General features: G+C 46.6%; 1 protein-coding gene across 8 annotated transcripts in view; it reads right to left on the bottom strand.

Moving 5' to 3' along the window:
- Nucleotides 1-20,377, bottom strand: part of tp53bp1 (tumor protein p53 binding protein, 1) — a 27,984-nt gene extending 7,607 nt beyond the window's left edge. Inside the window, exons 1-27 of one of the 8 annotated variants that reach the window (XM_027281107.1) lie at nucleotides 20,153-20,377; nucleotides 16,446-16,651; nucleotides 14,830-14,917; nucleotides 14,659-14,743; nucleotides 14,513-14,580; nucleotides 14,301-14,426; nucleotides 13,514-13,565; nucleotides 13,248-13,420; nucleotides 12,713-12,839; nucleotides 12,520-12,614; nucleotides 12,243-12,430; nucleotides 9,975-11,091; nucleotides 8,908-9,024; nucleotides 8,621-8,815; nucleotides 8,447-8,513; nucleotides 7,530-7,604; nucleotides 6,563-6,824; nucleotides 5,970-6,038; nucleotides 5,717-5,869; nucleotides 5,413-5,636; nucleotides 4,202-4,372; nucleotides 3,554-3,951; nucleotides 2,597-2,788; nucleotides 2,326-2,511; nucleotides 1,254-1,442; nucleotides 1,072-1,166; nucleotides 231-427 (exon numbers count right to left, since the gene is read on the bottom strand). In XM_027281107.1, the coding sequence (XP_027136908.1) occupies nucleotides 231-427; nucleotides 1,072-1,166; nucleotides 1,254-1,442; nucleotides 2,326-2,511; nucleotides 2,597-2,788; nucleotides 3,554-3,951; nucleotides 4,202-4,372; nucleotides 5,413-5,636; nucleotides 5,717-5,869; nucleotides 5,970-6,038; nucleotides 6,563-6,824; nucleotides 7,530-7,604; nucleotides 8,447-8,513; nucleotides 8,621-8,815; nucleotides 8,908-9,024; nucleotides 9,975-11,091; nucleotides 12,243-12,430; nucleotides 12,520-12,614; nucleotides 12,713-12,839; nucleotides 13,248-13,420; nucleotides 13,514-13,565; nucleotides 14,301-14,426; nucleotides 14,513-14,580; nucleotides 14,659-14,743; nucleotides 14,830-14,917; nucleotides 16,446-16,625 (4,889 nt within the window). In that variant the 5' untranslated portion in view covers nucleotides 16,626-16,651; nucleotides 20,153-20,377. Of the gene's footprint in view, nucleotides 1-230; nucleotides 428-1,071; nucleotides 1,167-1,253; nucleotides 1,443-1,886; nucleotides 2,007-2,325; nucleotides 2,512-2,596; nucleotides 2,789-3,553; nucleotides 3,952-4,201; nucleotides 4,373-5,412; nucleotides 5,637-5,716; nucleotides 5,870-5,969; nucleotides 6,039-6,562; nucleotides 6,825-7,529; nucleotides 7,605-8,446; nucleotides 8,514-8,620; nucleotides 8,816-8,907; nucleotides 9,025-9,974; nucleotides 11,092-12,242; nucleotides 12,431-12,519; nucleotides 12,615-12,712; nucleotides 12,840-13,247; nucleotides 13,421-13,513; nucleotides 13,566-14,300; nucleotides 14,427-14,512; nucleotides 14,581-14,658; nucleotides 14,744-14,829; nucleotides 14,918-16,445; nucleotides 17,022-20,152 lie in introns of those variants that run through there. The other 7 variants (XM_027281108.1, XM_027281106.1, XM_027281109.1 and 4 more) reach the window with 7 other exon arrangements.
- Between the last annotated feature and the right edge of the window lie 2,345 nt (nucleotides 20,378-22,722).

The following is a 22,722-nucleotide window of genomic DNA, read 5'->3' on the forward strand; positions in this document are numbered from 1 at the left end:
TTGCTGACAGAGACCACACAGCAGAAGGTTAACACACTGAACACGCTGTCACTGTTATTCAGCCACAAACCACCTACAGCAGCCCACAGGACAATCTGTTCAGGCGTTTCTAATAATCTGTTTTACTTCACAGACGCTTGTCAGAAGAGATCAGGACATTTCTGACCTGTTAATTTTACGATCGCTGCTCACGCACAGATCAAAGATAAACGCGTGGAGCTTCCTCTTACCATTCTACTATGGAGTCATCCGGGCCGATGCCGGCGGGCAGCAGGTAGTTCCTGTAGTTGAGCAGCTTGTTGTCTTTGCAGCAGTCTCTCACCCAGATGTGCGACACGCACGGCACGCCGCTCGCCAAACACAGCAGGTACTTTCTCGTGCGACAGTGCTGGTCTGCGATGAGCAGGCTCTGGTACGCTGCCTTACACTGAAGAGGAGACACAAACAGACAAACGCTGAAGACACGATCGCTTCTTTTGAGAGTAGAACACTCCCTCTGGGTTTGGGAGCGAGTTACTGCCCCAAGCGGGGGACTTCAAGTATCTTGGTATCTCTTGTTGTTGGGAAAATGGAGCCAGAGATGGATCTGCGATTTGGTGCGGCGTCTGCAGTAAAGTGGATGTTGTGCCGGACTGTGGCGGGGAAGAGGGAGCGATGGCAGAAGGCGAAGCTCTTGGTTTTCCAGTCCTACATTACAAACCTCACCGACGGTCATGAGCTTTGGGTAGTGACCGAAAGAATGAGATTGCGGATACAAGTGGCCGAAATGAGTTTTCTCTGCCGGGTGGCTGGGCTCAGCCTTAGAGACATGGTTAGAAGCTCAGGGGGAGCTCAGAGTAGAGCCAGCTGAGGCGGTTTGGAGGTTTTCCAGGCACGTCCAAACTGGGAGGAGACCTCGTGGCAGACCCAGAACCCGCTGGAGGGACGATATAACCCATCTAGCCTGGGAGCGGCTCTGGATCCCCCAGGAGGAGCTGGAATGTGATGCTGGGGAGAAGGACGTCTGGAGCGGTGCCACCACGACCCAACCCCGGATAAGTGGAAGAAAATGGATGTTCTCAGAGCACCAACCTGTTCTTCATTGAAGTCGGGCAGGATGAAGCCTCCACCTGCCTGCAGCTGGGACTCTGTGTACTCTTTGTTATATGGACCGGTCTGCACATAATCTGTTGAGAGAGAAAAGTAATGATCAATCTCCAGTCGTTAAAATGTTGCGTGCACGACCATCGACATTTCGTCACCATCTGCCTCACCCTCCTCTTCGTCGCTGGTGATCTTGTTGGTGAGCCGGTCGCTCTCGGACGAGGCGGTCAGCATGAAGGCGAAGCCCATGAAGAGAGACGCGTTCTGGGGCAGCGGGCCATGAGTCTCTGCCACGTCGCAAGACCGACCGGGGAGATCCGTGCCGCTGCCAGAGGTGTTGCACACACCGACCCGCTGACCTGAGGACAGAAACACACACACACGTGTTGAAGTAGAAGAGAGATATAACAGATGGAGCTGTACATAAAAGTTCTGTTTTTACTCTTTCACCTCTGGCGATATTTGTCCCTGAAGATTAAGTTTTGTTTTATCTGCTGATGTTTTGAGAGTTCCGATTAAAGCTGCTGACTGTGTTCTGCAGATGATGCAGAGTTACGTAAGGACACTGAGAGATTCTGCTGCTGTTGCTGAAAATCAGGACAAATATAACCTGCACGGCTCCAGAAAACTACAAGTGAGACCATTTCCTCCTGTTATTTATCTGAACCAACCTTCTGTGCATTAGATACACAGCATAAACTGTATTAAAACACACCCGTGACCTTAGAGAAACACACACACACAGATCTTCCCTCCACCTGTGGACCGACACCGTTAGAACATTGGTGCGTGTTGTTAATTACCAGCTCAGCCTCAGCAGCAGCAGCCAACAGACGGCGGCACAGGATGGACACAGACCAACACGGAGGTCAACATGTTGCGTTTAGTACAATAATCACACGTTAACTGACTCCATCTGAAATCTGACAGCGAACACTTCGAGTCTGTTCATTAATATTCTTGTAAAATTGAGACAGAAAACAAGATTTAAAAATGATAAAATGGGTTAAAAACTGTTTAAAAAGTGCCGTTACAGCCACAAAGTGACACACTGATGACTAATTAAAACTTTAAATATGTTATGTGCAAGTCCGTTCACACAACGATCTTAAAATTTCAATCTGGCAACAAAAAAAAAAAAATGAATTTCTTATATTAAAAACTCATAAAAGAACATTTTTCGTTCCCCGCCCCCCCCTCGGTTCAGATGGGGTCATGGCTTTGGCAAGCGGCTCTCCGTACCGGCTCTGGCGCCCGGACCCCTGCGACCTCTCTTTGCCGGCGTGCGATCGTCCTCAGAGGTCATCAGCTTCCTCTTGCCGGAGGGGCCGGGTGTTCGGGGGCTGTTGCTGGAGGAGGAGCCACGGTTGGGAGTCTTCTCACCTCCAGGGCCTCCTCGACGCCTCCTCTTCCCCTCCACCAGGTTATCTTAAGATGTAGAACGGAGAACCGTTAATGAAAGATTTCAAAAGAAAAAAGGGGGCATGTGTCTCTGAAGCTGTGCTGGATTTACCCAGGCTGATGTCGGAGGCTTTGGCCAGGGGAGTGGAGGGCTCGTAGGGTCCGAGGCTGTGCTGCTCCCTCAGCTTGTTTCCCTGCTCCAGAGACAGGATGACCGCCGTCCTGTTGTACCACTGCCGCTGGCCGTCCTTCTCCACGCTGTAGAAGAGCTCCTGTCCCTCCGTTTTATGACCCCGCACAACACCTGCACGAACACGAGAGACAAAGATCATCGGTTCAATAGAAATATTAGTTTTCTGATGATAACAGGACAGCAGAAACTGAACATGACGCAGACACTTCTTTCTTTACACGGTTTACCACTGAAACTGGGAATCCAAGTTTAAAACAGCAGCTGCAGACAGATCTGCAGACTACACCCACAATAATAACTGATTATTTTAGGCTACGAACTTGAATATTTACTCTACTACTGATCCGGCGATAAAGTCATCTTGCTGACCTTAAAACTTTGAGTCACATGTTTAAAATTTACTGCATCAAGTTTAACGAAGACCTCATTAATGGATCAAATAACCAGGTGGGAATAGTTTTATTTTGCATGTCTGCTTATGACAAAACAAAATGTTCATATTTATGTTTATATTTAGAATATTCCTAAAATTCCCCAGCTTAACTTTCCAGTGTAGGTGGTGTGAGTTCATGCAGTTTGTTGCCTCGTCCTTGGCCAGGTAATTCCCATAAATTTCCATAATTCCCATAGAGTTTGGAATATTCTCAAAATTCCCAAGCTTAACTTTCCATGAAAGTTTCTGGAAATTTACCAGAACCATCCATTTTTGCTCTCCTGTTGCACCTGACTGAAGCTCAGTTGCACCTGACTGAAGACTGAAGTTTGTTTGGACACCTTGAATATTTCAGTCAGGTATCAGCCTCATCGAGACAAAACCATCTGAGGGTGGAGGTTGTTTTAGCCTCCGTCCTACACACTCCACGTCTTCTCCCTCACCTATGCTGAAGTACTCGTCCTCCAGCAGGGCGGTGACCTCCGTCTCCAGCGGTATGGGGTCGCACAGCAGGATATCTTTCCCCGCCACCTCGCACTCGTAGCCGTCGTCGAAGCGCAGGCGAAACCTCCCCTCGCCGGCGTCTTTGATGATGCGGCCCGAGTAGAAGTAGCCGTTGGACGACCACTTGGCCACCACGCGCAGGCCGACGAAGCTGCTCCCGGCTGAGCTCGCCTCCTCCGGCGACGACCTGAGGGAGTCGGAGTGGCTGGGGGGCTCGGCGTCTGTGGGGCTGATGGGGAGGCGTGGGGGGAGCATGCGGGTGTAGGGCTCGTCCTCTGAGGAGGACTGTGGCTGGCCGGGAGCACTGAGCCGGTGCAGTGAGCCGAGACCGCCTCCCCTTAGAGAGAGAACAGTCTGTTCAGGAAACGTCACGTTCAAAGACTTCCTGTTGTGCAAATTCATTTTCCTCAACGTCTACTCGTGTGTTATTAAAAATAAAGACATATTTAGCTGCAGCTGGAGGAAGATTAGTGAACAGAGGAAAGGTAAAGTGTTATTGGAGACGGTGTGGGTGGTGTGGGTTCATGCAGTGTGCTGCCTCGTCCGTGCTTTCTCTAAGTGTGTGGCGAGCCTCAGAGAGGACTCACCTGGACAGTGAGGAGCGGGACGGGGGTCGGCCCCTTCTCGCCCTTCCTCTGGGGTTCAGCGGGGCGAAGGCCCGGGACCCCAGGGTGCCGTGGCCTCTGCCCATTGTGACAACTGACCCTGCCCTGTGACCCCTGTGACCCCTCTGTGGATGCCCGCCTCCCCTCCTGGGACTGCAGACACACAGAGGGGGACGAATGGAGCCGGTCAGGTTCGCACAGGCACTCGTCTGGGGTTACTCACCCCCCTGCACAAAACGAGGGGTGTCTCGTGACCCCAGATTCATGCCTGTGAGCAACGTGAACCTGAAGCAGGCAGGGATCAGTGAATCACGGAGATTAGAGTGTCAGAGAGTCAAAGAAGGTGAAAGAGTGAAACAGGAATCAGCATGCAGCCAGTACAGACAGATCAGCAGGGTATACGCAGGACTTTTAGTGACACAATTTCATCTGCTCGACATTTTTTTAGACGGTTTCTGAAAATTCTCTGGACCACTGTGTCAGCCGTCATCACTCAGAGGTCAGATCTCGACGTAGAAGCTTCAGGTGGATGTTATGGACACAGAAATGTGTGTTGGAGACAACAGAGGCGTGACGGATGAACTGTGAGCTCACAAAGAAACGTTTGTACGTCTTTCTCCACACAAACTGACGTTCTCGTCCCTGACGACAGGTGGAGCAGGCACAGATGAATGTTTACAGGAGATTCTACATTCTTCATTTATGGGGTGGACACGAAGCTTGAGCTCGGCGATGAGTGAGATTCATAAAGCACCGTCAGCTGTACGCTCAGATTTGTAAACCTGACAAAGAGAATCTAGATTTCTGGCTTTGCACGCACACACACACACACACACACACACACCTACCTATGGTTCAAACTCTTTGTCCTCCTAACATTTCTCTGAAAACTTACATCTCACCATTAGCTCCGCAGGATATAAAGGCACCTTCACTTAATGACATCAAGCAGCCATCGGTCAGTCAGAGGGTCAGTGAGCGTGCTCATGATCGTCCTTCCACAAATAAACTACACGGAATCCCACCAGGCAGCTGGACAATGATTAAATTGATCCAAACGACCTCTTTGTACAAATATACACGATCAGAAGTTTGTTTGATTGTCATTTATAAAGCCTGCGGACACACTGGTTGTCGACAGAACTGCAGAGAGAGTGAGAGTTTGCGTCGCAGTGCTCGGGTGGAGGCGGTACCTGATGGATTTGGCCCCTCGGCTGTGTGGCATGATGAAGTCCGGCCTTATGAGGCCGACGCTGCTGCTGGTGGTTCCTCCGGAGCTGTGCTGCAGGCTGGAAGCCTTGGACGACAGAGAGCTGATGTCGGCCAGGTCGCCGGAGGTCACGGAGCTGCTGCCTGTGCGGCACGGGGAGATGTCGCTGTCCAGCACCTGGCAGTCCACCACCGGCTCCTCGCTCTCCTGGTAAGAGCAGCGAGAGGTTAATATGTTTCATAACTCTTCACGCCAAAGACCAGAGCGACGTAACGTCTGTTTGTCACCTCGGAAACTTTGCGCTCCACCTCTTTGCCGTCCTCATAATACACGTCTGTGATGATCCGTGTGATGGTGGTCCGCACCTCCTGGATGGTGCGCACGTGTCTGCGGTGGGAGGGGCCGGCGTTTCTTCTAAAGGACGGAGAATCTCGTTCACCCTTTAAAAAAAAGACAAAAATCACACGAGTGTCAGCTGGACAATATTCACAGACGCGAGGGGAATGTTCCGTCTCCACATCACACCTAAAATCTCCGTACCCTGCCAGCTGGGGAGCGCAGCCCCGGCGCATCGAAGCTTGTCTGCTGGGAGACTGTCCGCTGATGGAGCTGAGACAGACAGGACAGAGCGATCAACACCTCCGTGACATGTCGTCAGACACCTCTACAGCTCATGCACGAACACGAGTTAAAGTGTTTGAGTGTGTGCATTAAATCATAAAATGACCATGCTGTGTCATCGGAAACGTGCTCAACAGAAAGGTGACTAAAAAATATCTGTATAATACACAAGAATCAGCCTCGGTCTGTTTAATCTCGCGGATGCTGTAAGATTCTGTTTTTGGTTCATGAAATAAAACGTGGTGCGCTCGTTTCACCCTCGTGGAGCTTCGAGTTTGTGCAGGAGGGGGGGAGACAAGTCTGCAATATTTTGAATTTGGACTGCAGTACCTATTTTTAACCACTGAGTGTCACTGTTACGAACAAAGTTACATATTATTCATTTAATGCTGAACTTCATTAAATTAACTAAATTAGATCAAATAATAAAATAAAACTTCATCGCTAAGAGAAACTAGAGTTACACATACTGAACATATACTGTCCTGCATCCTGTCCAGTAAGTGCCTCACCTTGTTGGACGGACTGGAGGTGATGCTGTTGTCGAAGGTCTGCTGGGAAGCTCTCTGTCTGCCGTCCGTCGTCCTGATTGGGGTGGGCAGCTCCGGAGCTCCGGGCGGTCCTCGCCTGTCCTCGGACAGCTCGGTGGGGCCGGTGGCGTCCTTCGGGGCGTCCTGCGGTGCTGCAGAGGGTTCTGATTGGCTGCTGGGGAGGCTGTTGCATCCGAGCGAGGACGCCTGGGAGCTCCTCTGCGGGGAGGCGAACAGCTCGCCTCTGCAGAGACGTTAAGAGGTACAAAAACGTGAGTAGCAGCGGCCATGTGGCTTCATCAGGCCACAGCTTTGATTTATTCTCATTATTTTATAAAAGAGAGAATTCAACCGCAGAAGACATTTTAGAAAACGACCTCGCTTTGTCAGAGCGGGAGGACAAAAGCTACACCTCACTGCTCCTCGTCTCCCCGGAGAGTATGCAAGAAATAACCATCCATCCCACTGCCAGACTAAAAAAGTAGGTCTCTCTCTCGCTCTAAAACACATTACAACAGGGGAGAGCTATTCATACTTCCCCGGGTCAAACGGACGTGTGAGGCTCCTGCAGGTCAGACGGAGGCGACCTCGGCAGAACGCGTACGTGAAGAAAAGGGAAAGCTGCTCAGATAAAATGAGACGGGGTGCTCACCAAATGAAACATGAAGGTTCCACAGATCTCTACTGCGAAGCTGCCAAAAGTAGAACACGGGAGGCTTCTTCCCCCTCGGGTACCTCGATGTCCGTTATATATATTGCATTCAGTCTCGCAGGACCAGGTGTATTCAGTTTAAATATACACACATGGTTAAAACGTAGCCGGGAACAAAGTTTAAAATTTGTACTCCGCTACAACGCCTCGTGAACGCAGTGCTAAAAGGAACGTGGGCCACTTTTCTGCAAGTTTGTGGTCACCGCCGTCAGAATCACACGCTCACATGTGGCTCACCTGACAGGGGCGGTGTCCTCCTCTGCATCCTGCTGCCTGTGCACCTGCCGGACGCGGCTGAACACCGACGGGCTGCTGGGACACGAGATATCGCTGTTAGGTTCACATTCATACAAGCAGCGTTAAAACCAAAGCAAAGCTGTTAAATAACTCGTCGAGGAGATGTTTTAAAAAGCCTTTTGTTCAAAAATATGACGGCTGAGGATGAAGAACGCCGACTCTTAGAGGAGTCGGAGCCTCACAGTATCACATCTCTACATTTGGACAACCTCGTGTCTGAACTCGAGAGTCAGACACTGTTTGTCGCCCACGCTGTCCAGCTAGAGCTGTGAAGGAGAGCAGCGAGCTGAGAAAGGATCGGACTCAAAATGGTCCATTAAATATTTATTTATTTATTTTAAAATCACTTTCTTTTTTTTATTGAAGGTGCCTTGCTGTTCACTGCTGAACTTTCAGGTCTTGATCATCCTCTTTTCTCTTCATCTCCTGTGTTTACTCACCTTATCGGTTTTAATTTGCTTTTATACATTTCATTAGTCTCATTGCTGCAGGCTGCCTTCATGTCTTCATGAAAGGTGCTATAGAAATAAATAAAGTTTGAGTTTTATCGGGCCTGATACAGACCTTTAGGATCAGTTCTGAGCCTCTGTTCTTATCAATGACACTACCGACTGCTTTTGCAACCGTGGGTGATTGCTCAAACCCAGAGAGGTTACCTAAAGCTGGCTCATACATCAGTTTGTCCCTGATGTATCGCCTCCCACCACTAGAACTGCTATATTTTGCATCAGTTGGACCGTATCTATGATCCTGACTGTTAAGTCATTCGTATATATTCACATACATCAGTTGAAGAACGTCCTCTAGCTCCTGTTTGAGTGAATGTTACTGTACATGAAGAGAGAGTTTCTGGTCACCTGGTAACAGTCTTGGCAACAGTGCTCGCCTTGACCCCAGACCCGTCTTCTTCTGACAGAGTTGGCTCTAGAGAAAGAAACGAATGATGAGTGCATGCAGCGTCGCCGTTGGTTACCATCTTATAACTCCTGAGCAGATCCATACATACGCCCCGGGTTATGAACGGTTCTTACTCTGCAGGCTGAAGCGCTCCGAGCTGCCCTCCTCCACAGGCGTCACCAGCTTCATCCTCAGACTCAGCTTCCCGTCGCCCTTTTCCGCCGTGTCGTCGCCGCTGCTGTCGCCCAGCGCGATGTCGCTGGCTGCCATCGCCACGTCGGCGCTGACGTCGCCCACCGCGCCGGACTTTTCAGAGAAGGAAGTGATCTCTGAATAAAAGAAGAAGAAGAAGAAGCAGCTCGTCATCAGACCGTCGCTGACATTCAGCGGGGGAGGTTTATGTGCCGGCGCATGAACCCACCGATGGGAGTGCTGTGTCTCAGCGTCTGCTTCAGCTGGTTGATCAGAGGCGGCGTGGCACCGACAGCAGGACCGATCAGCTCGCCTTCTTTAGGGAGAGTGAAGTGGAAGGAGATCTCTGCAGCAGAAAGACAAACTGGGATCAGACCAGGGCGAAATCCTCGAGTCAACAGAGACAAAGGACGTTGAACTCCTCTGACACTCGACTACCACCTCTCAGCCTCCACCTCTAATAATACTGCAGGCTGACCTTTACAGAACACGTCAGTGGTCCGGATGTAGAAGAAGGAGAAGAAAGAAATCCTTTTATACGTCGAATTCGTGGGAGAATCTAACACAAACATATGTCGGGGCACTGATCCATAACTCCATTTATTACAACTAAAAGTCTCATTTTAATAGTTTCTGCCACCATTTCTATCTGCAATCATCAGAAATGAATCCTGCGTTTGAATCCGTCCTGTGGCCCCTCACTGCATTAAGCTTTACCTCCAGAGTGACTTGAAGTTCCCTAAGTTCAAGTATAATGTAATCACAACGGAAAGAAACAACAAAAATGAATCCAGAGCGATCTCTAACGGACGGCTCTGGATGACAGAACCCGATGTGATATATACGGTTGCGCCCGACCTGCTTGACGATGCTGATAATGTTTATTTAACGAGTGAAACGAGAGCGGGTGGAAGCGACGCTGTTAACGCCGTGTTTGTTCTGCATCAGTGCTTCCCGGCCCAGTTTTGTGCTTGTGACATAATGAAGCGAGTCCTCTCGTTACGTCTGCGTGCTGCTCGTTCAAAGACTCGAAATGGATTTGTGAGAGTCACTTTTTGAGGCCTCAAAGTGTACAACTACACTGTTTCATGCAGCGCCAGTTCCAACACCCAACACCCCCAACAACACACTCTTTTTTTTTTTTTTTCCGGGTGCTTGTGCGCCCTCACGGAGACTATGCCCTGGGCGGTCGCCCACATTGCCCATAGCTAAAACCGGCCCTGGTTTCATGTTCTCTACCTCTGTCATCATCTCAGGATCCACCGTCACTCTTTGCTGTATCGGCGCCCAGCTTACCTCCCGAGCTGTCGCTCAGGCTCTTGTCTTTCAGCCCCTCTGGTTCAGCCGCTGCCCTCTCGGTCTGGGAGAGTCGATCGTGAGGCGAGGCGGCGTGCACCTTCTTGGCCTGAGCCTGGCTCTCGTGTCCGTTAGTGGAGATGGACACTTTGCTGCCTCTGATTGGCTGAGAGCTGTTGGTCTTTGCCTGCGGCGTCACGTCTTTGTGAAGTATCTGAGAGTCTCTCTCGCTGTCTGTGACGACGATGACGCTGTCCTCGTCTTGGTCTTCCTCCTCCTCCTCCTCCATCGGCTCAGGAGACAACAGCTGGCTCTGGGAGAGCACTAGAGCCATTCCTGACGCCCCACCTCCCGCTGTGCTCTCCTCCTCCATCACCTCCTCTTCTTCTTCTGCTTCAACCTGCTCACGCTCATCCGTCGTGTCTTTGCCTGTTTGACTGTTACTCACAGATCCACATTTCTGCGACGACGACTCCACGCTCTGACTCTTTGCAGTGTCTCCTTCTCTTAGATCAGAACTCTTCACAACATCTACGACAGATGTCTGACAGATCATAGACTGAGAGGGCAAACTGCCGGGTGTAGTGTCTGCAGGAGTCTCCTGCACGCAGCTGTTCACAGTCAGATCAGATGAATCAAACTTCGGTTGAGAGCAGGAAACCACGTCAGCAGGGCTGGCCTCTTTGCTGTCGCTCTTTACATTCACGTTTTGTACATTCAGACTCGTCTTTTTGTGCGCCGCTTGTGACTCGTCCTTGGCACATTCACTGCGATGCTTCTGTGATTGGGCGGAGGCGGAGGACTTGGAGCTGGTGGCAGTCTGTGACTCTGCGGGGACACCGTTCCTCTCGCCGGTCTGATCGCAGCGTGAGATCGTGGCCGAGTCGCTGGTGTCGACGCCGGGCGGCTCTTCCAGGTCTTCTATCTGCGTGGCCTGGCTGTCGTCCTCAGGATGCTGCGAGGCGTGCCGAGCTTCTGGACTTCTGCTCTCCGTGTTCTCGGAGAGCTGCAAAGGCAAAGTGAGAGGAGCCGAGTCCGGACGCTGAGACTGCGACTCTGCCGTCTTCTCAGCAGACTGCTGTGGTGACTCCTGGCTCTGCGTTGGGACGAACACGTCCTGAGGAAACAGAAAACACACGTGGGACATCATGAACGGAGGATCAATATATAATTAACTGATTAGACACTAAAACATATTAGAAAATAGTGAAAACAGATTTGAAATTCACAATGACATAAGTCATTTTCCTTATTATCATCAATAGCATCGCCTCATTATCCGAATTGGTGACAACTAATTACCCGTTGATCTGCTGCATCCATGTCAGATCTGCAGTATGAAGTCAATTAAGCCAGACAAAAACAAACGAGTCAATTAAAGAACTCGTCGGCTGACAGACGGTGGATAAAAATCGATTTATCAGCAGCCAAACTCTGACTCCAGCTCGATTAATCGCTGGCTGTTTTCATGTTTTTGATTCGCTTTGAGTCTTTTTTTTTTTTTTACGTGAAATTATCGATTCTCAAATTCATTCTTCTCACGTGTGCACACAGACAGGATCAGGCCGCAGGGTTGTGCGGTTGTAGCGTAATAAACTTTTTATTTCACTGATTAGCACGCTCACTCTCATTCACTGTCTCTCTCTCTCTCAAACTATCAGACACAAACCAAATTAAACTTCTTCATGTCACTGTATTGCAGCGTAAATCGCAACCACACTCAGATTCAGAAGCTGAGTACGTGAAATAAACAAAGCCACAACACGACAGGTGGAGTATCGGAGTTCAGACACTTCAGGCTGACTGCGGAGATTTGACCGATTCGAGCATCTGATCGCCGACCACAGCACAATGTTGGATCTCGCTCAAATTCTCCGCCGCAGGACGCTGCGGCCCATTCAAACCATGGAAGAACCTGTCGCCTGTCTGGATAATATATTTGCTTTGGTGGACAAAACATTTGAGGGTGTCACTAAAAAGTACAACAACATTTTTCACCATTTTCTGGCATTTTAAGGTCCAAACGAATTAATTAATCAAGACAATGATCAACAGATTACTAATAATAATGAAAACAGTTGTTAGTCGCAGCCTTATTGTCAGCTGGGTGTCTGCCGATGAGTTTTTGACCGTTAGTCTGTGGAAACGAGGTGAAGTGAAGTTGTGACGGGCAGTTTTTACTCAACAATTAATCGATTCGTTTAAAATTCAGCAGTCATGAAATCAATCATGGAAAAAAAACAGTGTGTCAAAATGAAAAGTACATACGTGAGAGAACTCTGGCTGTGAGGGGAAAGAGAGCGTTCGCTCCAACACAAAACCAGGGGAATTCTGGGATACTGGCGTAGAAGCTGATGGGTGTGGCTTAGAGGCGGCGGCCTCCGTGTCCATCGGCTCTTCCTTTTCGCCCGCTCGGTCCTCTGGGGGCAGTGAAGTGTCCATCGGTTCATCAGCAGCTGACAAAGCAAATGAACGTTAGCTCCATTTACCAGCTGTCCACTCTCTCCATTTAAATCCAGTCATTAAAGTAGATGAAGTCATTTACCGTGCTCGCTCTCTGCTTCAGTGGGCGAGCTGGGGATGATTAAAGGGGTGTGGGAGAAGTTGTCAGGGGTGGGGGCGACAAAGTCAACAGAGCTCCTGAAAAAAAGAAGAAAAAGACGAGGCAAAGGAAGGTTATTTTCAAGTTTTCCAGCTTCTGTGTGGACTTGATGTACGACAGCGCTCCAGTGACTCACTGGGACAGACTCTGCTGCACCAGTGTGCCCTGTCCAGACAGGTGCAGCAGTCGCAGGGTGTGGGCCGGTGACGGGGTGAGGTGACCCTGCTGCTCCGGCTCGGACACGGTGCTGTCTACCGCAGCACCTACAAGTGGAACAAAAGAATCAAATGACACGGAGGAAAAAGCAGAAAGTCCAGCTTTGTTTACCGGACTGTCAACCAGAAAAAAAGCATGTATCTCTTAAACACAGAGACACAGTGTGACGCTTTGTAGAGTTTTGAATTTGCTTTTCTGTCGTCTGGGAGCCAATTACATATGGCATGAAAATGAGCCTGCAGAGACCTGAAACATGTTTGATTTGAGTCTAACTCTGCTTGTTGTCTGTATAAAATGAGTGGCAAGAATATATCCACACACACATGGGTTCAGGTAACTTCTATAAATAAGAGGAACGTCAATGCAGATCAACTTGTTTTGCTTCCTTGAGGACCTGGAAATCCTGGAAATGTGTGCAGTTCTAAAAGTACCCACATATATTTACATCCATTTACCTGTCTTGTCAGCATCGAACATGTCCTGCTGCGAGGACAGGATCTCACAATCCTGCTGGTCCTGCTCAGCAGAGGCCTGGGGGCCCTGCGAGTGCAGCAGAGCCTGGACGCTCAGCTGCCGACTGACCGACTGACCCGGAGACTCCGACGAGCTGCTGGAGCTCACCTCCGACCTGGAGGAGGAAAGAAAACAAACACGGCTCATAGCGGCGATAGCGCGTTAACTCTGATGAATGAAGAAGTCAAGTCACAACGTGGAGCTGTACCTCACTGCTTTGTTGTCCGGACTCTGTGAAGTCCTGGGGCCGGTGCTCTGCTCTGATGGTGAAAAGAAGATGTGAAGTTAGATTGACTCTTTAAACTCTTGTGGTGTCAGTACGGATGCTCTGATCACAGCAGCATCACCATGTGTGTTTCTTTATACTTCACCTGTGCATCCGGTGATTCAATAGTCAGCAGGGAGCTGAAAAATGGAGCCACGGACGAGTGACTCCAACATGAACGTGCTTCGCTCCTGCTCATAGTTTCTCCGAGCCTCCACTGGAAGGATCGTGCATCGTCTTACGAGTAAGATCAGGTGACTTCGACGACTGCAGCTATCGTTTTAAATAATATTGAAGCAGACGTCAACGTTGTCGGATTTCAGTTTCTCGGGTGTGAATATTTATCTGGGAACGATTGCAGCGATCAGCATTCTTCGAGAAAGATGAAAATAATCGGCCAACATCTAAACTCTTCTGTCAGCAGTAGGCGGGAGCTGCGTCGTGCACAGCACTGTTCACGTGTTTATGTGAAGTTTATTAAAGTGTCACAAGTTCTTCTCCTGACAAGTGTCCAAGAGCGAAGCACAGAGGAACACTTATCAGAAAAGAGGCATGACTTCATGGATCAGAAGTGCTCGGCCAACGTAAACCTTGGCTGAGATTCAAATTGAATTTCCCCGCTCCTTCTTAAATGTGGAAATTCGAGACGTGCAGGTTCTCCGTATCGATTCGAAGGAGCTCAGAGGCCAAAGTAAGAGTGAAGCATCTATAAATAAAGAAGTCTTTGTACCTGACTTGCTGCGTCTCTCGCTGTCCGGCTGAGGCACGGTGTCTTCTTCCTCCCGACTGTTTTGCGCCTCGCCGCACAGATCCTGACTCTGAGAGAGCTCGAACAAACCGAACTGAGAGGCTCCCTCTGAAACACACGCAGACACGTGAGAGTCATCACACCTGTAAAGGCGTCGTACGGGACGAGGGTTACCGGTGAGCAGAGCTCCTCACCTTCAGACTGAATGCAGTGTGTCGTAGAATCGGCTCCAGACTCCATGTCGGCGTCCTCTGGCACACACCTGGAAGAACAGACAACAGGAATAAAACCACGACGTCTCCGTCTGACCACGAGCATCATCAGTCTCGTCTGCACGTACTTCTTCTTGTTCGCAGGAGGGCAGACGTTTAAAACTTGACTCTCCTCCTGGAATTCGGAGCTGGGGTCGGCCGCCGCGAGAATCCCTGATTGAAGAAAAGAGTTTGTTATATTCTGTGCGGGATGTTCTGCAGCCGCCGTACACGTGCTGTTAGAGAGAAACAACACTGACCGGGTTCAGCCTGGTTGTTGATCTGGGAGCTCTCTGATTGGCTGTCAGTCTGTGAGCATCTGCTTCCAAGTGGGGAGGATATCAGCTCCTAGAAAAAGGACAAATCACTTCGCTAGTCTGTTTCTACTGCTCGGCTTCCTCCCTCACAGATCAGATACGGCTGCAGGTCACGACCATCGGTCACCTCCCAGAGTTGTGGGATGTAAACAAAGTACTTTTACTCAAGTACTTTACACTTGTACTGCACTGCAGAAAGTATTTGTTTGAAAGAAACATCCACCAAGATCAACTTATGTTATAATAACTGGATGAAGACAGACAGAATTAAAACAAGTTACAAGTATCTCCATCTGATAATGAAGTTAAATGCTGCTTATATCAGTAGATATGACATATTACAATATAACAACATATTTTCTGCAAAACTAGTTCTGTTACTCACTACTATACGACATGTTCACTTAAAATGAACTTTACTTCAGTACTTGTATACTTTCACTTAGGTCACGTTTGGCTGCAGTATCCTCTACTCTAATAAAGGATCTGATTACTTCCTCCACCACGGCTGGACTGTCCAGCCGTTCACTAATCACATTCTTCACTTAGGTCACGTTTGGCTGCAGTATTTGACCTTGTGCTGGAGGATGGACGGATGTTTAAGTGTGGTGATCTGTGTCTGTTTAACTGCAGTATATATATATATATATTATTTTGATGGTGAACCATGTGCACCAAAATCTGAATCTTACTAACTGATGATTAAGTGATTAGACAACATGAAATCTGATGCACGGTCACAGAGAGATCTGTCCAAACAAGTTACAGGTATCATAATAATCTAATAATGAAGTTAAATGCTGATTTACATATAACAATATAATAACATTTTTCTGCCATAAACTTTCACTTAGGTCACATTTGGCTGCAGTATTTTAACTTGTACTGCAGTAGCTTCTGTTCACATTTAAGGATCTGATCACACACACACACACACAAACACACACAAATACACACACACACACAAATACAGACACACACACACAAACACACACACACACACACACACAAACACACACAAACACACACAAACACACACACACAAACACACACAAACACAGACACACACACAAACACACACAAACACACACAAACACACACACACAAACACACACAAACACAGACACACACACAAACACACACAAACACACACAAACACACACACACAAACACAGACACACACACAAACACACACACACAAACACACACACAAACACACACAAACACAGACACACAAACACAGACACACACACACAAACACACACACAAACACAGACACACACACAAACACAAACACACACAAACACAGACACACAAACACACACTCACACACACACAAACACAAAAACACAGACACAAACACAAACACACACAAACACACACACAAACACACACACAAACACACACACACACACACAAACACACACACAAACACACACACACAAACACACACACACACACACACACACACACACATCTGGACAGTCCAGTTGTGTGTGTTCTCATGTGTCCTACATACAGCACCATCACGGCTCCAGTCCAGTCCAGAACCAGCTTACCAGAACCGGGCTGCGGGCCGTGGGCTGCAGGCTGGACAGTCTGCGGGCCAGCAGGGCTCGGTAGCTGCTCTCGGGATCGTCCTCCAGGGCGACGCTGTCCGGCTGGGAGTCCTCCACGATCAGGCACGGGTTGTCGGGCTGCGGCAGGCTGGAGTCCAGTTCGCTTCCTCCGGGATCCATGGGGTCAGGCCGGGGGTGTTGTCGAGCTAAGAGCCGGGCGGCAGTGAGACAACGCGGGCAGCATAAGAGGCGACAGCCGGGTATTGTTACCGGGGACTAGCCGCGGCTACAGGCTAACGCTCCGCCCAACAACAACGCGTGAGGCCGGTCACAGCCTCCACTGAAGCGCCGGAGAACTCATCAACTCATCAACTCATCAAAGTCCTAATTAATCATCTGTAATCATCGAGCTAACATGTGTGTTATCCAGGAAAACACACACACACACACACACTCAGCTACTCGCGGCAAAACTCGCACGGAGAGATCTGATTGGTTCGTTGGCGTGGTGACGTCACGGGAGGGCGGTGATTAGTTTTATGGTTGCAGGATTTTTTTTTTTAATACTTGTTTTTATCTAATTGGTGCACGTTTTCCTTTATAATTACAGCTAAATGTTTAATTACTTATTGATTTATTATCTATCATGTTTTTTTTTTTCGTGTGTTAAAATAAAATAATAATTCATGGTGCAGCCCTGTGACACATGAATGAACCTTTGAACCTTTAGGACAGGGATGTCCAAAGTAGGTTTTATTTTTATCATATATAATTTATGGCCTGTTCGGATTGTCAGACACTGTACGGCTGGAAGTTGTTGACATAATGAAGCATTTGAACCTCTAAGGACGTAACTGCTGCTGTTATATATCTGTAGATGTGACACTAAATATGAATTATTTTGTTAAAGAGAAGAGCAAGAGTGACACGTTTATGTCATGTTTAAAATGAACAGGTTTAAATGTATTCTGTTTATTCTGTCTGACTCCAGATGTGAAAGAAAGGAAGAACTGTTTTTTTTTTTTAGATTTGGTGACATTGGTTATGTTATATTAGTGCATTTGTATGTAACTTTCATTGTCTTTCATTTCTTAAATGTCAGTATTGTCTGGCACCAAGATGCTCCACGGAGAGACAGAAAGTCTTTCCTACCTGTGAGCATCAGTCTCTACAACTCCTCCCTTAAAAATCACACACTCCAAGTCAAGTCCGGTAGCTGTCGAGCTGGCATGTGCAATAAATAAGTGAAATCTTCCATGCATGCATACTGCACTTTAAACAATCAGTGTATTCTCTGTACAGTCTCTCAAAGACAAAATTCTTTAGAAGGTTTTAGATTTACATGTTGCATAGTTCACTGTTACTTGGTTTTTATTTAACTCTTATTCATACCTGTGTGTGTATATGGTTAAAACAGGATATCATATAGGTGTATAGGGTTAAAGTTTTGTTTTCTTGCTATCACTTACTATCTCACTTACTGTTTGGGAGCTGCTGTAACAAAAACAATTTCCTGCGGGGATTAATAAAGTGTTTCTGATTTTGATTCTGATTCTGGCCCATTGGCCCTCTTTGAAAGAAGTTTGGACAGCCCTGATCTGCATGGTTATATTTGTCTCCCTTCTCATTTTGTAATCGGATAGTGAAAGTAATTTTCTCCATAACGCAGATAAGAGTTGATTACGCTGATCGGAAGGGTAATGGTAGGTGTTAGCGTTTTGTGATTGTCTTTTTACTGGCAGCCAAAATGATCTTCAAGAGGTATGAGTCACTCTTATTGACATCTTTAGGAATAGGACCAAGGTACATTGAGGTTAAAAGAAAAGTCAAATCTCAAGCCCAGGATCTCTGAGACCAGTCGATCCACTTTCCTTTCCAAAAGGACACAATATAAAGGGCATGACCAGAAAATGTGGGCAGCAGGAGCGCTGAGGCCCACTAAATCTGGACTTTTTATTAGAGCTAATAAAAAAACGAGTTTCCAACAGAAATCTCTCCAAAATAAAGAGTTAGATAGATAGATAGATAGATAGATAGATAGATAGATAGATTTTTTATTAATACCCTCTTGAACATTGAATATTTTCTCATATTTCTGCTTCAAGGTTTCACTTTAGTTATAATATGGATTTTTTTTCTCCGCTCTGTAATGATGAATCTTGTGAAAGAGAGAAATCTGGGCCATTGCGTCCCACATTGGGATCTCGGAGACCTTCAGAGGTCCTTGAGGGGCTGTCAGGGACTCCAGTAAAAATGAGATATAGGTTAACTTTCACAATCGTTTCTCTCAGCTAACACTCGCTGAGTTTGTCTACGTGTCTTTTTCAAAGATCTCTGTCTCCCTCCTGTCACCTCCACTCCTCCTGCTATATGATGTTTATAGTTTAAGCATCAGTGAGGCAACTTTTAAAGAAGGGGAACACAGCCGGTGTGCATCTGGTTTGTTCTTGAAATGCTTGAAGAAAACAAACACTTCACAGCAGCTGGATCTGCTCTGTCTTCCCTTGTAGAAAGTGTGATGATGAAGTGTTCACAACAGATCTGAATCTTTCTGTTCCCGAGTGTGACTGCTGTGATTTTTCAGACATTAAAATTAGAAACAAGCGCAGGTTAGATCATTTCCTAATGAGCTTTTAATAGTGCGACGCTCACAGTTTTAGAGGATTAACAGCCAGCCCCCTTTCAGATATTAACATCACTTTGTCATCCTCGTTTGACAGCCCCAGTTTCCATGGAGACACCACGTTTCCTGTAACACCGCAGTCTCATTGGCAGACAAAAGTATAAAGCAGCAATCATCACTGGAGTTGATGACCGAGGCTGCTCTCAGAGTGAGCTGCTAGTCACGCTGACACTTTGTTGGAACGTCACGCCGGACTATCTCCTCGCCTCATCTTCTTCGAGAGTGAAGAAGAAGAAGAGCCTGAGTAAAAGTCATCACAAGCACAACTGCTCACCTACAGTGCATCCCATAGAAGAAGGGCTTCTGAAGGATGCTTTAGGTGTCAAATGACATCCGGGTTGAGGAATACAGCCACAGTGATGACCACAACAGACTGGGCTGAATGTGAATTCACTACAGACAGACTGTAACTTCATTCAGCAGCATATTAAAGCTTGCTTAAATGATTTCATCTCATCCCGGTGCAAGCCTGTTTTTGTGTTTTAAGCCTCTCTGGCTTAGTCAAGGTGTATCCTACCAGATAGCAGCTATATGGGCCTGCATGCATGACCACAGCTTTGGTTTATCCAGCACCAGCAGCATCAGCAGCAGCAGCAGCAGCAGCAGGGATAGCCTATAACTGACATTAATATGAGAGCGCAGAGATGGAGACATCCTGGCTGGGAACAATGCAATAATGACTACCCGATCCTGCTTAAAAATGAGCAGATATGCAACACAAAAAAAGATTGAGGTATGCACTGCTTCATCGGATGCAGGTGAGCATCATCCTCCTGCAGCCAAGCTTACCGGCTGCTGGCACCGCAAACTTCAGCGTTACGTCGTCATTTCTGCAGGTCGGGCTGAAGAAATGCGCAGCCACTACCCAAAAAAAAAAAAAAAAAATGTCTAATCTGACAGACACTGAAACACACCCTGGAAGCATCTGCTGCTGCTAACGCGTCCTCATCTCATCACTAATGTGCTGTTAATTCATCCGCAATGCAAACACACACACCCACCCCAAAAAAAAAAACAACCTTACCTTAGAAATCAATACGTCAGCTGTCGGGTTTTCCAATTTGTCTCACTGTCCCGTTCGTTGCAATAACAACGCGTCCAACATCGCTCAGTCCTCGCTTGCCTCTGTTTTGCTGAGAGTCGGGGTGTGGAATACACACGCATGGCACGTAAAGATGCAAAGGCATTTTTTAATGTTGATGCCATGCTCATTTCCTCCGGAGTCACACACACACACACACACGCACACACACACACACACACACACACACACACGCACACACACAGATGATAGATTCAATTCAAAATGTAAAGGCTTGTTTTTATTTTATTTTTTTTATTATTATTATTATTTGGACACCAAAGTTGACTTTAACAACTTTAAATCAAGCTGATGAAATTAGATTTAAAGTGATTTCAGTGTTTAAAGAGTCACTGAATGGAAATGTGTGTTCATTGCTGCATTTTGGATCATTCAAGTTCTGTCAAATCCATGTCAGTCATATTACTAATGTCATTATAAATGTGTTATTCTGTGGTTACATGTAAGTGCAAGCCTTTGCAGATGGAGATGTGGCTGTGGCAGACAAAGACATTTTCTCCAACAAACGGATGACTTTGATATTAAACATTATAGTTTGTAATTCAAGATCTCAAGACAAATAGTTCATTTTGTCAGTCGGCAGCATCTTAATATAAATATTCCTTTTTTTATTCCAACTAGTCATCAACTTGTTCTTAAAATGTTTAAGATGTGGATTCACTTTTAATGTAACCTTTATCAATTTCATTTTTTTTTTAGTTTGTGGTGCTGTTAAATTATATTTTGCACCCCGTGTATATCAGTTATGGTACACTCCAAATAACAGATCTCAGCAGCCTCGATGAACAGTCACACAGTTTGTAATTCAAGATCTGAGTTTCTGTCACACACTTACATTCAGCTGCAGCAGTTAAAACAGTTTTGATCTTGTGACCATGAAATATTACATGCAAATACAACATGTACAAAGACTCTACTGAATGCACATTTTAAAGGAAACCTAATGTATTTATGTTTGTCCATCTTATGTATCTACAGTTTAATTTCTCCTTCATATGCTTTAACAACTAAATGTATCTATAAAAATGTTCCTTTCACGTTTCTTTTAAAATAAATAAATGATGTAGTCTTGTAGCTCACTTTTCTCCCAGCAGAGGCCAGCAGACACTCTGGAGTGTCACAGACCGGAGTGCTGACTCACTCCTGGTAACACACATCTTCCTGTGGAGAGATTTAAACACAGAGGAGCCAAATTAAAGCCCTGGTAGTGATCCATCACCTCCACAGGAGGCGTCACACCGACAGCACCACACAGCCTCTGTTCTGGAACACACACACACACACACACATAAAAAGAAACCAGCAGTGACACGGACAGAGGAGGATTAAACCCAGAGTGATGCTTGAAAATATGACTTTACAGGGTGTCGATTAGCTCAGTTGGTACAGCATCTGGTCCATGTATGAAGGCTCAGCAGCGGCCCAGGGTTCGAATCTGCCCTGCGGCCCTTTGCTTCATGTCGTTCCCCATCTCTCTCTCTCCCCACATTCCTGTCTCTGTCAAAAATAAAGCTTGAAAAAGTAAAAATATCTTTTGAAAATAAATATATATATATACTTTATAACAAGATCCAAAGAAACTTAATGTAGTCCTGAAATATATTCCCCTACATCAAGGTTATAATGTTAAATTTGGGTCATTTGCACTGCAGATTACGCTCATTAATAAAAATCACCATGGACCAAAACAACACGATTTCTATTGTAGTCCTCTAACTTCTAACACACCCCCAGGACGAAACAGCAGAACAACAAGCAAAGAGAATGTAATCAACATATAAATAGCAGTGTAACTATGCCAACATGCTCCGAGGTCGTGAAAGTTGAAAGAAAAAGTAGCACTGAGTGTGTTACAAACCATTTTCCTTTAAGCCACTTGATTTGTATTCCACTGAGCTGTTGCACTGCATAGAAATGTGTCCTTAATCTTGTAAAGGACAGCTATGACTGTCTCTAATTAGTGAGAAATAATTAATTAAGTATTTCAGTTCAAGTATCAATCATCTAATATCTTTTTTTTTTTGTAAATGAGTAACACATGCATGTAAAAGTCTTAAACTTTTTTTAAATGAGCTCGTTGAAGATGTTTACGTGGACGGACTTTTAATATAACCCTCATAACTTAGTGACAGGTGTTCCTATCATTTTGTCCATATCAATGAGGTATATACTCTAAATAACAGAAACACGTCTCAGTATGATGCAGCCTGGAAAAGAGTCACACACTCGATTCAGCACTTTCTGAAACACAAAGCGAGACTTCACATGGTAACATGAACCTCCAGTGCAACAGCGTGGTTCAGTGTGTTTTTCATAGTTTCTGGACAGTAATGAAGCTCTGTGACACAAAAAAAAGGAGATATATCTAGTCCTGACTGCACAGATATCGCTAAACTTTTTCATGGGAATTATTGGTTGCAACATAAAATATCACCAAACGTATCCTTTAGATATTGTTATATGTATTATATTAATACAAACTGTATATTCCA

The sequence above is a fragment of the Larimichthys crocea genome, chromosome VIII (assembly GCF_000972845.2).
Source record: "Larimichthys crocea isolate SSNF chromosome VIII, L_crocea_2.0, whole genome shotgun sequence".
Taxonomy (NCBI): Eukaryota; Metazoa; Chordata; class Actinopteri; family Sciaenidae; genus Larimichthys; species Larimichthys crocea.